The sequence below is a fragment of the Nasonia vitripennis genome, assembly GCF_009193385.2.
Source record: "Nasonia vitripennis strain AsymCx chromosome 3 unlocalized genomic scaffold, Nvit_psr_1.1 chr3_random0010, whole genome shotgun sequence".
NCBI classification, from domain to species: Eukaryota; Metazoa; Arthropoda; class Insecta; order Hymenoptera; family Pteromalidae; genus Nasonia; species Nasonia vitripennis.
In genome coordinates, this window is record NW_022279630.1 from 355316 (window position 1) to 369191 (window position 13876).

Genomic DNA, 13876 nt, shown 5'->3' on the forward strand with positions numbered 1-13876 from the left:
CATCAGATCATGGAATAGCTAAATTATATGCTATAAGTTTCTGAACTGTAAGCCAAAATTCTAAATAGTTTATTTATTAAACTAATTGACGCTGTCATTGCTATTTTTGTATAATAACCTTTTTTTCAATCCGTAAAGTAATATGTTACATTTCAATTAGCAACTAGTTGTTTATTTTTTATTATCTATTATTAATATTATAAGGATATCCTAAGCATCCCTTTGGACGAACCCAAAAAGCACGTCGACCAAAGGGAAAAGGCTGCAGGGACGACGACAACCACCAAACGGGCCAAGGCTGACAGCAACTCACACGTCAGCACCAAACGGCCGACTACCGAAACACCAATGGTCAGACCGCCATGTCGGTAATCAGCCGTAAGGACCACGCGGGGCCGGTATATAAGCGCGCGGGCAATTCAAACAAACCAGTGACAAATCAACTGCTCTAGTGAACAGAGCTTCCTCACATAAATATTAATAGTGGTACAGGCTCGTTAACGCTGAGCGTGATTGAGCTCCGCATTAACAACGCGATACTTTGTTAAAACTAATTAATCTATAAATGTACAGTTTATTAATTATTGATCAGAAGTGTTCTCCATAATCGACCTTGCTTTAATATTCCTGAATAAGTAATATCTGTCGCAGCAGCCATTATCGAAGACATTCTATTATAAATTATATTAAGCATGAACACTTTTTCTCCGGTTCTTCGGTCCGTCAGGGTCACACTATCTATATTTTTTAATTATATCAGTATTAGAGTGACCTCTTTGTAATTCGCATCTCATTTGAACCTCTTTTATAGTGCGTTTACTTATGTAATTATATTATATTCTCCGGTCCTTCAGGGTGACGCTTTCTATATTTCTTAATTTTATTACTATATATTAGAGTGACCTCTTTGTAATTTGCATCTCATTTGAACCTCTTTTACAGTGCAATTACTTATGTAATTATCTTATATTATTATACATACATTATATTAAGTATGAACACTTTTTCCCCGGTTCTCCGGTCCTTCAGGGTCACACTATCTATATTTCTTAATTTTATTAGTATTAGAGTGACCTCTTTGTAATTCGTATCTTATTTAAACTTCTTTTACAGTGCGTATATTTATATAAATATATATTCAAATAACTTATACAATGTAGATATACAACGTTTATAACATCTTGAATGATTCAATTTAAAAAATGCATTACTTTTTTTTGTCTAATCAATCTGCCTGGTATTTAACATCATTCAAAATTTTCTTTTCTTAAAACATTAATTTTAAATGTATGCTACTGTTTAATTAAATTTAAAAATACAGATTAAAAAAATTTAATTAAAGATTCATTTTACAATTGTTAAAATATATCTGTTCCCTTGCAGAATCTTATGACACAAAATTTACAATATTTTTAAAATATCAACTTTCATATAATTGAAAATTCAAATCCTAAGAAATTTATTTTAAATGCACTTATTTATAATGTACATGTTGAAATAAATCTCCATTGAAACACAATCGAGCGAGCGTTAGCGTGCGAGATGATTATTGCTAGTACTTCAATTAATTAATTAATAAACAAGTTTTTCTGCTTGTACGTAACAAGCAGGTGGCGACCGTAATTAAGGGTACGAAGAACTTAAGTAGACAATCACTAACATCGCACTTCACACGGAAAGTGCTTGAGTTGCATCGATTGTCCGCTTACAATATATTTGTTGATATATCCCCCAATAACACATTTAACGTTCAAAACGAGTTTTCTCGCGGCAATGATAATACGAGATTTGAATTTCGCGCCACGAAGTCTGTTCGTGGTTTTCCCAGCTCAAAGTACAAAATTTTAAAGACAGGATACTAGTGCCACGTTACAAATCTCGAAATTGACAAGCGATGTTGCTATTCAGTTTGAAACGTTCTTTGAGAATAATCTACCACCGAATGTATGTGTTTTGAATTCATACCAAAATATTGTCTTGATTTTCTTTTAAGATTTCATGTATTCGTTCCTTGATTGCATTTTCATTAGATTCTACATATCTATTAGGACAGCTTATAAGACTTGCAAGGGATTCCTGTAGTTGGTTTAATTCATTTAGAAGCTCTTGTATTTTTTCATCACGATTTCTCAACTCATCTGAAACAAAGAAAATAAATGTTATGTTATTACAATTATAAAAGTGATCTTGTACTTCCTTTGTCAAGAAGTTCAAGTATTATCAAATAGTTCACAATTTAAATTTAGCTGTTTCCTGATAATAGTATATTTCGATCCAAGTGCCGCAAAATTAACTTGACGCAAGTTTAAGATGTTGTAACAAGGTACGAAATCGGATAGATTCGCGCATCGTTCAAACGCGACGTTTCGCAAGAGCAAGGCGAAATTCGGGGCCTTGCATATGAGTCGTAGTCTGATGGACAGACAGATAGCTTCCGGCCATAGATACGAACGCGTCACCTATATATCATCGTCACCTATAAACTGCTACTTTAGGGAAGGACGACCCTGCATATCGATCAGCGACCGAACGAGGGGACGTCGCACAGTGGAGCCAAATAAAAAAAATGAACAAAAATCTGCTTCACTTCTGGTTGCGACCAAAATAACTTCTACAGCAGTGAAAATGTACGTTTTTAAGTATATTTTAAGAATCTTTTTCCCCGCAGTAAATCCTATTGATTTGAAAAAGTTTCACAGACGCTGAAAATCGTTAGAATTTTATCAATTTTACCCAATTTGCAGAAAAATAAACTAAAACGCGCTTCGACCGTGGTTGCGACTAAAATAACATCTACCCGGTAAAAATGTTCATTTTTAAGTATATTTTATGAATCTTTGTCCCCCGGAGTGATTAATTCTAATCATTATCATCATCATCATCAATTATTATGAATTTTACCTAATTGGCATAAATATGAACTCTTCGAGCGGGGGAGCAACCAAAATAACATCTACCGTGGTAAAAATGTTCGTTTTTAAGTATATTTTATAAATATTTCCCCCCCCCCCCCGCAGTCATTCCTATCGATTTGAAAAAGTTTCAGAGACGCTGAAAATCGTTAGAATTTTATACATTTTACCGAATTCGCAGAAAAATGAACTAAAACGCGCTTCGAGCGTGGTTGCGGCCAAAATAACATCTACCGCAGTGAAAATGTTCGTTATCAAGTATATTTTATATGTTATTTTGGTCGCAACCACGCTCGAAGCGCATTTTAGTTCATGTTTTTGCAAATTAGGTAAAATTGATGAAAATCTAAAGGTTTCCAACGTCCGTGTAATTTTTTCAAATCAATAGGAATGACTGCGGGGAAAAAAGATTCATAAAATATACTTAAAAACGTATTTTCTCCGCAGTAGAAGTTATTTTGGTCGCAACCAGAAGTGAAGCAGATTTTTGTTCATTTTTTTCCATTTGGCCCCACTGTGCGTCGGCTTCTGCAAGTGAGCCATCAACATCACCAGCGCAGAGTGTGTGTGAGTGTGTGATGCGCACCTACCAAGAACGGCGACTGAGCCCTATTGCGTCAGATGTATCAGCAGCTATAGCTTTGCGACTTGGTGTAGCAGCAAAGTTTTCAAGTTCCAATTTCGGATTTAGTTAGCATTCTGTCGTCTCTTGATCTTCCTCTTTAGGCTAGTTATAAAATCAGTTAGTTTCATAGGTACTAAGGTTCAAACATTTTTTTGCTCACTCGGTATACTCTGTATAACTAAAAACTTCATCGCTTAGTTCAATAACTAATAAGTACATTTAAAATATTTTTTTTATAATTTGAATCTTTAATTATAACCATTTGTACACTTGGAATCCTACGGATAGTGAAAAAATTCACAAAACATTTCACCGAGTGTCACAATGTGCCAGCAGGGATAATTAAGGTTTTAGCAGAGAATTGTGTATCAATAGCTGCCATCTGCCCATCAGGCAGGCTGTGTATGCTAAACCATTACTTAATAGTAAGCCTAAGTTTTACACTAACCCAAGATATTGTTATTGACTAATCCTGTACCCTGCCACGTTCGCGGACTGCTCATTCTGTCCTCGTATTTTAAAGCGAGAAGGTCGATGAATATTGTAAAAATGTTGAATCATAAAGATTTGAAACACAAAAATTATGCATTGATATATAATGGATGGTAAAATTTTAAAACTTGAATTAAAGAAAATTGAATTAATAAACTAGAATAGTTGAAAAAATAAATTTTTAATTCTAAATTAAAAATAAAACTACTCTAAACTCTTGTTATTTTCTATTTCATAATATTTCAATTCAATATTTTTGTTTCAGAAATTGTTGAATTTCATAATTTCAGTTTTATAATGTTTGCCTATCATGCTTTAATCCTTTATAATTTTAATTTTTGCAGATTTTTACCGCCAAATTAAAATGATTATTTATTCACTGATTATCATAAATATGAAGATGCTAAAATTTTAGTAAACAAATAGAAAAATATGATATCTCATTATTATCTAGTAAGCGACGTCAAATTTTTATATTATTAAAAAAGTTATTTATGTGTATATAGTTATTTATCTCTCTAATTTTCTTCGTCCATTTGTCACTGTCGATTTTACATTTGTTTGAGAAAGAGGACAAAAAATTTACGCTGCAAATCACGTAAACCAATTAATTAGTGCAGAAATACATAATGAAAATGAAAATGAAAATGAAAAATAAATTATTTGCCGTTGAACGACAATTTATGATACATGTGTTAAGTCGCCTAAACACATGTTCGCTATGCATCATGGCGGTTCAGCGGTAGCCCCTCGGGCAGCCGGAAGTCGGATGGAGAGACCGCTCTAATAGAATTCGGCCCTCGGCACCAGGAGCTATTTTCTCCGTCGACCTCGGTAGTGGTTGGCGTGAGCCTCCACAGTTACTCTTATAAAACTCCACCAGTGGCGAGTGTGGGCTACAGGAGAAACGATACCAAACATTGTTGATGCCTGTTGAGGGGATGCTTCTGGCTTGACTAGTCTGGCTGGTGTGACGAGGCAGGCGCTGATGTTGGCGCGGCCTGCGCCGGGGAGGGCTGTAGGATGGGCAGCGTAGGCTGCTGGCGGATCGGCGAAGGACCAGGCGGGTCTGCTGATGTTGGAGCGGCCTGCACCTGGGCTGGCTGTGATGCGGGTAGCGTAGGCTGCTGGGGAGTTGACGAAGGCCCAGGTGGGCCTGCTGGTGATGGTGCGGCCTGCGCCTGGAGCGGCTGCGAGGCGGGCAGTGGTGGGCAGGCTTAAGAGATGTGGTGGAAATGGCTTTGGATGCGCCATTTATTTCAATGCGGTACACTTGGTCGTTCAGGAGCTTCAGCACCCTGTATAGTCCTGTGAACGGTGGCCGCAGCGTTGTCTTCACCGCCTTGACTCGCCTAAAAACATGAGAACAGGTACGAAGGTCTGGATGAAAAAAGGGAGCGGGGGATGTGGAGTGTCTGAAACCAGGGACGGCACGAAATTGCTGCATCAGTCATCTCAGCTCGACGACTGAAGCCAAAGCGTTAGCATCTGGGTGGCTGCTCGGTACGAAGAAGTTACCAGGGATTTTCAGCGTTGTGCCGAACAGTATCCCCGCGGGCGAAGCTTGGAGATCCTCCTTGTACGTTGTACGTAGAACTACCGCTGGGAGGGCGATCGACCAGAGCTGCTTTGAGTGTTTAATGCATGCGCTCCACCATACCGTTAGACTGCGGGTGATACGGCGTCGTGCGGACCCGGTTTGCTGCGATGATTTTGGAGAGTGTTGAGAAGAGTTCTGCCTCTATCAAATAAATCTCTGGCGGTGGTAGCTGCTTGCTCGTCTGGGATAAGGATGGCTTCAGGCCACCTCGAGAAGCGATCTATAATGGTTAGACAATACTGTAATCCGGAGTTAAGCGGCAATTTTATCAAATCGAGGTAAATGTGGTTGAAGCGTGCGTCTGGTGCCTCATTCCAGTGCCGAATTCTCCCAGAGCTAAGCGGTTATGATGATGCACCTTCGATTGCTGGCATGGCACACAGCTGCGTGCCCAGCGCGCGACGTCTTTCCGCATACTCGGCTAGAAGTACTTCTGTGCGGTCTGACGGATTGTTGCTCGTACGCTCGGGTATGAAAGGCCGCGTGTGACGTCGAACATAGCCCTCTCAAGCTGCCGAGGTACGTATGGCCGGACCTGATTGTCGTCGACTGCGCAGTAGAGCGTCGCATCGCCGATTTAAGTGTGTGCAGGGCGAGCGCTGGCGAAGGCGAGGCCAGGATGTGTGGCAAGTCTTCCTGCTGCTGCTGAGCCAGGGTGGCGAGATCGCTGTTGGCTGGCATGTCGATGGCCTCGACCCTGGAGAGAGAGAGAGCGTCCGCTGTCGTGTTGTCTGGGCCTTTCGTGTATGCTAGGGTGATCTGAAATTGTAAAATATAGTCGAGTTGTCGAGACTGACGCGGTAAGACCTTTTCTGGGGCCTGGTGCGCCGCGTAGGTGAGCGGTTTATGATCCGTGAGTAATGTGAATGGGCGCCTTTGAGAATACCCTTGAAGTATTTGACTGCTACGAAAGTGGCGAGAAGCTTTCGATCGTAGGTGCTGTAGTTTCGTTCTGCAGCCGACAGCTTTCTTGAGAAGAATTGAAGGGGCCTCCATGAGCCATCAGATTCCAGAGCAGTGCCTATAGCGTGGTCCAATGCGTCGGTTAACAGACGTCTGGGCGCGTCATCGCGCAGAAAGGTGGTGCTGGCGGCCTCTGCGGCGGAGTTTTATGAGCGTCTTCGGGAGCTATGGGTACCTGGTAGAATGTCTCCTTGAGGTCAATGACCGAAAATATACTTCCTCTTAGGCTGAGCAGCAGGTCGTCTATTATTGGCAGCGGATAGCGATCTGGGATCGTGCGACTGTTGAGCTGCCTCTAGTCTCCGGTTATTCGATACGTGCCGTCTGGTTTAAGAACTAGGCAGAGCGGGCTGGCCCAGTTGCTGTCAGAGGGGCGCACGATGCCCAGCTCCAAAAGGACACGGAATTCTGCCTTAGATGCTTTAAGATGGGAGCCCAGGAGACGACGGGATTTGGCTGCTGCAGGCGGTCCGGTTGTCTGGATATGATGATGCGTGTCGAGGCCTGGCAGAGCGATAACTGAGCTTTCTGGGGATGCAAGGTCGCTGTATTGCCATAGAAAATCTGCGAAGATGCCCTCTGCTACGTCAGCGGAGATGATGACCTCGATGGAGTGCACTTCTGCTGGTCTCATGGAGCCGTCAGCATGGAGCGAGATGTCAGCGTCTATGATGCGTCGTCGCTGCATATCTACGATGAGGCCAACGTGTGCAAGGAAATCAGTGCCCAGGATTGGGTGGCTGACGTCTGCTACTACGAACTTCTAGGCGAACGAGCGTCGTAGCCGCAAGTCCAAGTTTATACGATTTGAACCGTACATACCGATGGACGTGGCGTTGGCTGCGCTGAGCTTGAGTAGAGCGCGCTGTGAAGGTCACTTGATGTATGAGCGAGGCAGCAGGGAGACAGCCGAATCCGTGTCAACCAGGAAGCTGAGCCCGGATCCCTTATCGGTGACGTGCAGCCGTTGCTCTTGAGGGGCACCAACCGCGTCTGCCTACAGGAGCGGTGGCGCTGCTAGTTTCCGTGCGCCGGGAAAACGCAGGTCGTGACTGACTGCTGCTGTAGCATCGTTGTGATCTGGGCGAGACCAAGCCGCAGCGAGACGAATTCTTGCGTTGAGATGGGCGACGCAGTGCCTGAAGAAATGCCACTAAATATTGTAACTAAGCTGACGAGCTGGGGCGTAAGACTGCGCTGACCGTGATGCCTGGTGACACAAGTTTATCTGCCAGGGTTTCGAGCTCGTCCAGGGAGGTCGCTCTTAGCACCCTGCATATATGGCTAGCTGGAGCTGGCAGTTGGTCGAGCCACTTGCCCCGCAGAGCTTTGTTCGTGATGACCGTCCCGGCGAGGCGCTGCATGTAGCGTAGGTTTGCGGTTGCCTAGCAGGACCTCGTTAAGGAGTTGGTGCAGCTTGTCAAAAATTTTTCAATTATTTATACGCTCATCATTTTACACTGTATACAGATCACAAGCTATTGACACAGATTTTTCATCCTGAAAAATCACTTCCCATTCTTTGTACCAGTCGAATGGCTAATTATGCTGATTACTTAGCTCATTTCAACTACGATATTAAGTTCAAACCAACTAAATGCAGATTATTGTTCACGTGCTCCACTTCCTTCAACGGTTTGTAAAGACCGTACTAGATAGTAGGACGGGCTCGGGAGCCTGTTCTGTTACTAGAGTTACACGCGGACTGAATTGAGTATGTCCCGCTGTACTAGTCTGTGTGGACACGTATTTGCGTGCGGTGTTCTGTCCGAGACAACGTTTGGCGGATGTGGGAGTGTCCGCTGTACTTACGATCGTTGTAGGCAAGTCGCTTCTGAAACTTCAGTGTCCTGCGGACTCCGCGTTATGTCCGCTTAACTCATCTTGTGTGTGGACGCTGATGGTTAGTCCACAAGTAAAGTACTCTTACCTGAACGTCGTGACTGCGAAGCTGATTCGAATTTATTTGTTCTGATTGAGGTTTAGTTATTATTATCAATTTAGTAAACAATGGTTTTATTTATATTGATTGTTATGTTTTATTGGCCCAGAGCACTTCACAGACGTTCAGTTTACAGAGTTGACGGAGATTCGCATTTAGCTTAGGATGTTGTCGTTTTACAGTTGTATTTAGTAAGTTTAGTTTTATTTATTTATTAATTGTAAAGTACCTATGATTTATCTTAACAACTTACTATTATTATAATCCTGCGCACTCTAGATGGTTCTAATCACCCTTCGTGGCAGATACTGACTGTATTATCTACACGCGTTCACGTGGCAATTTAAAATGGGGATGATCAACTGCTCTTGCTAACGCCGAGGATTCCACTCGACGGACCTTAGCTTGTACTTCTCTCTGTGTCACTGATCTGTATTCAAAGGGCTCTCCGGTGTATGATATGCCAAGGGACGGATTTAGCACGCTCCCAAGGTGTTGGACGGATTTAGCATGCTCCAAACATTAACACTAGCGAACACCGCCGCTTCACCTTAGAATCGGTTGTAGCCGCTAGTGAGTAAGTCACTACGCAAAAAGGCCCTGCGTGGATTGGCTTAGGGGTTTTTAAAGTCTCGGTACCGATTCACGCAGTTATGAAATTTAGATGACAAAGATCGCGGTAGTCCAATCAGCATTCGCCACAAAGGATCGACGCGTACGCCTTGTAGTCGTATTTCCCGCGCACGAGGAGTGCTGACACAGAGGTCAGAGCACTCGCTCCGATTTTCGGCTCTCAGTTGTGTAATGTCGCAGTCGGATGCACCTACGATCCATATGCCTCTCTACGTGCTCACACGGTTGCCGGTTCGCAGGATGTACAAATATATAATTTAAGAGTATAAACGCGGGACATTACACGCTAATCGAAAGACGCTATTGAAGAAATGACCAAACTTGATTCTTTTGACACATTTATTATCAACAAGAACAATTAGTTTCCTGTACGTGCAGAGCAGATTGCAAAGAAAACTCGTAAAGATTCTAACCTAAGTAAAATTATTCAACTACTCGAAGTTGGTCAAGATCTATCTCGTCATGGATACAAAGCGCCTGAATCTTCTTATGATCTATCTTCAAAATTGCTTGATTTTTGAACATCGAGTTGTGATTCCATCATCTCTTCGTCAAGCAATTTTAAACGACATTGAATCAGCACATTTGAGCATTGTCAAAACGAAAGGTTTGGCACGACTTTTTGTTTACTGGCCAGGAATTGATGCAGGTATTAAACTTATTGCTAACTCTTGTGCTAAGTGTGCCAAACATGCTCATGCTCCACCCAAATGCAACACATATCATTGGAAATGTCCTAAAGGCCCATGGGAACGTATTCATATAGACTACGCTGGACCAGTAGCTGGTAAGGTGCTTCTAGTTATCACTGATGTTTATAGTAAATGGCTTGAAGTCAAGTCACCAGTTCCAGTACTAGCACTGCTACAATCGATATTCTTGATCAGTTATTAGCTACTTATGTTGTACCTAGCATTGTTGTTTCAGATAATGACTGTCAATTTGTTTCAGATAAGTTTTAAACATTCCTCAAGATAAGTGGAGTGAAATATCACAAACTTACTGCTTCTTATCACCGTTCGACAAATTGTCAAGCAGAAAAATGTGTGGGTACAACAAAAAGAGCCTTACTCAAAATGGATACGACAAAAGGTTCATTGCAACAGAACTTGAATAAGTTCTTGAGACAATATATTATTTATTTATGTATTCATTAAGAAATTTAACGGTCGAAATGCCCTTTACAAAAATACTACAGGTAATAAATACAAGTTTAGAGAAAGAGAAAACAAATGATAAATACTTCATTAAATGCGAATGTACAAAAATAATTCGGAAATACATACATCTGGCTAGTAGGCCAGGGATAACGAGCGGATAGAGGACTTAAATTGAACAATAGACTCATTACTTTGGACGTTATTCGGGATAGAATTCCATTGGCATTTCATTTGGTTAATAGAGCTGTAGAACCCGAGATTAGAGGAGAAGTTGCTTTCACGAAGATCACGAAAGTTACTTAACGGATACGCAACCGTTCGACTAACGTAGAAATTACTCAGTCTCTCAGAGTTAGTTAGACCACGAAGAATCTTTAAGGTCATAACGCAGTCATGGAGATAAAACGTTGAGTCCACCGTTGGGATGTCGCACCCCTCTGCAATTTCTGAGTAGTCGTGACAAAATCTATGTAAGGGTTTACCCATTTTAAACGCAATATAGCTAAGGAAAGAATGACGTACCGATTCAAGTTTATAAATTAGATATTGAGAGTGTGGTCGCCAAATCTCTGGACAGTATAGTAAGTGAGGGAGTACCAGAGTCTTATATAAATAAATGATCGCAGAGGAGTCCGAAAAATTAACAGTGGAACTCTTAATGATGCCCAGTATTTGGAGGGATCTGGACACGACTGCGTCAATTTGCTGTGTATAAACGTCAATGATGATTCAAAGATCACACCTAGATCCTTGACTGCATCAACTCTCTGCAGCCTAGATCCATTAATGCAATAATCAAAGAAAAGCAACGACTTGGAAAATTAAATCACCGAGCATTTATTGGCATTCAAAGATAGGCCGTTCTCAACTGACCAAGCTACCAGTGTATCCAAATCCCTCTGATGCTTCACGGGTCATCCCAGGTGGGAACCTTGCGGAACTCCGGATGGTACGTCCACGGGAGACGACACTGCCTTGTTTACTCTTACCGCTTGCGAACGGTTCGTTAAATAGGATCTCAGAAGATCCAACAATTTCCCGCGTATACCAATATTGAAAAGTTTCGAAATAAGACTGCTGTGATTGATGGAGTTAAACGCTTTTGACATATCGGTATAAACGGCATCAGTTTGCTCGTGGTTACAATGAGATTCTGACAGGAAAACGTTAAATACAAGGAGATTAGTAAGCGTGGAGCGCCTGCTGATAAAGCCGTACTGCTGTTGAGCGAATTTAGATAGAAGAGAGTTGGACAGTTCTGATGCCAGATAGGCATCAAGAATCTTGGGAATGCAGCTTAACGTGGATATTGGTCGATAATTTGCTACGCTATGCCTATCTCCATTTTTATAAATAGGTACGACAAAAGAGTATTTCTAAAAGGTAGGGAAATAACCAGAGCGAAGCATGGACTCAAAAATATGAACAATTGGACGCTCCAATAATGACCAACATCTCTTTATCAAGTACGGTAGAATACCATCAGGGCCGCCATTGATGTTGTCGTCCAAATTGACTACTATACTACGTAAGGTTTCTATGGACAGTACGATGTTGGGTAAACTAATCAGAGGCTCGTTATTGGACTCAATCTCATGCAGAGAATCCGTTCTATAAACGGAGCAAAAATACCCAGAAAAAAGATTGGACACTTCAACATCACTGGCGGCCCCAGTGGATCCATGGTACATTTTGGACGAAATACTTGAATTGTTTCTTAAGTTTTTAATGAAGGACCAAAATGCCCGCATATTACGCTTCAAGCCTAATTCAACCGAAGAGATATACTCACGATACTTAGATCTAGATAACCTCACACACACTGCTCGCAACCTTTTAAATTTGATGTCGTCCCGCTTGGAATTCGACGATTTCCATGTGGTATAAGCGATTTTCTTTTTACAAATATCGTTGATCAATTCCGAGTCGTACCATTTCGGATACGAGCTGAGAGACTGATTTGTGATAGGTACGTGCTGTTCAATTACACTGTTAAGAATTTCATAAATCTGGCAACACCAGCGTCAGGATCATGTGAGAACAAATTCAAAACAGTTGCCGAGTCCTTCTCCGAAAGACGAGCCCTTATTGCCTCAAAATCTGCAGAGTAAAATTTTCACTTACAAAACGTAAGCTTACAGGACGCAGACGGCGCTACACTAATATTACACAAAATAATGCCGGGAACGTGGTGATCATCGCAGAGCAGAATGTCTTCATTGAAGTCTATCGGTGAGATGAAATACTTCTGGGCAAAGAGCAAGTCCAAAGAGTATCCTTTCTTCGGATGATGCTTGAAGTGCTGGATCAAATCCATGGAAGTGTAGTAGCCACTGATGATATTTGCTACTGACCTCAATGCTGGGCTGAGGTAGGCCATCAGTGAGTAAGCCGAACTGTCTGAGATCCAGGTGATGTGATGTAAATTGAAGTCCCCTAGCAGTACCATACGGTGGTCAGGAAATTTGATGTTTGCATCTTAAAGGTTAGATACATGGCTGGAGAACACCTATACAGAAGAGTCAGGGCATAAATAAGAGGCTGCAACAATAAGTTTATGAGAGAAAAGAGATATTCGAATAATGAGTTGCTCAATCACATTATCAACATGGACAAGTTCAGACTGTAGGAACTTCTTTACTCTAATCAGGACTTCTCCACCCCTCTCGACTCCATACGATGACAGGTCACGGTCACACCTGAACACATCGAACTGATGCATTCCGAGCTCAGAAGACAAGACACAATCCTGGAGCATAACACAATCCGGCAACATAGAGAGTTGAAACAGTTTTGCCTTAAAGAGATGAAGCTTACCGTACATAGAACAGGCGTTTAGTAGTGAAGCATCAATTTGTTGACTGGCTTTAAGATGCCTGCAAGTTTTTTGAAGGTTGCTCGCTGAGCGGAGCCGTAAGGGCTCTCCTAAGATCCACCAGGGTTGGCGTGCCCTTGACATAGATGACCTTTTTGAGACTGTCAGGATGGGAGGTGTTGTGTAATGAAGCCTTTAGCTTCAATTTTTTGTATATATCCCTCTGATAAGCTGTGTGGTCTGCAGTGGCCTCGACTGAATTGGGTGAGCATAAATATTTTGAAAAATAAAAATTAGAAAAGGTAAAGATTAACAATTTAAAACTTATATACTGAGATTCTAGAGGTGAGAGCAGAACTAATTTTTCACACTATTTTTACATATTTTCACGCATGCGCAGAAGTCATTGACAGACAACAGGAAAGTATTTATATAAACTCAACCTGCGTTGTTTTCCAAACGTTTAGTCTGCCTCTGATACTGCAATAAATTCGTGAGAATAACTATAAAAGTATATTTTAGACAATTTTAATAATTAAAATAATGGGATTCACCGATGTTACTGCTTTCAGAGGTCAGAGCAGAATGAGCACTGGAACTAATTATTCACGATATTTATACATATTTTTGTGCATGAGCAGACTTCATTGATAATCAAGATAAAAGTATTTATATAAACTTAACCGGCGCTGTCTTCCAAACGTTTAGTCTGCCTCTGATACTGCAATAAATTG

General features: G+C 41.5%; 1 protein-coding gene across 1 annotated transcript in view; it reads right to left on the reverse strand.

Moving 5' to 3' along the window:
- Window positions 1–688: 688 nt before the first annotated feature.
- The window catches only part of LOC116416870 (probable kinetochore protein NUF2), a 439111-nt gene continuing 425923 nt past the window's right edge, over window positions 689–13876 (reverse strand). Inside the window, exon 5 of the mRNA XM_031927120.2 lies at window positions 689–2138. Coding sequence (XP_031782980.1) covers window positions 1960–2138 — 179 coding nt within the window. The 3' untranslated portion in view covers window positions 689–1959. The remainder of the gene's footprint in view (window positions 2139–13876) is intronic.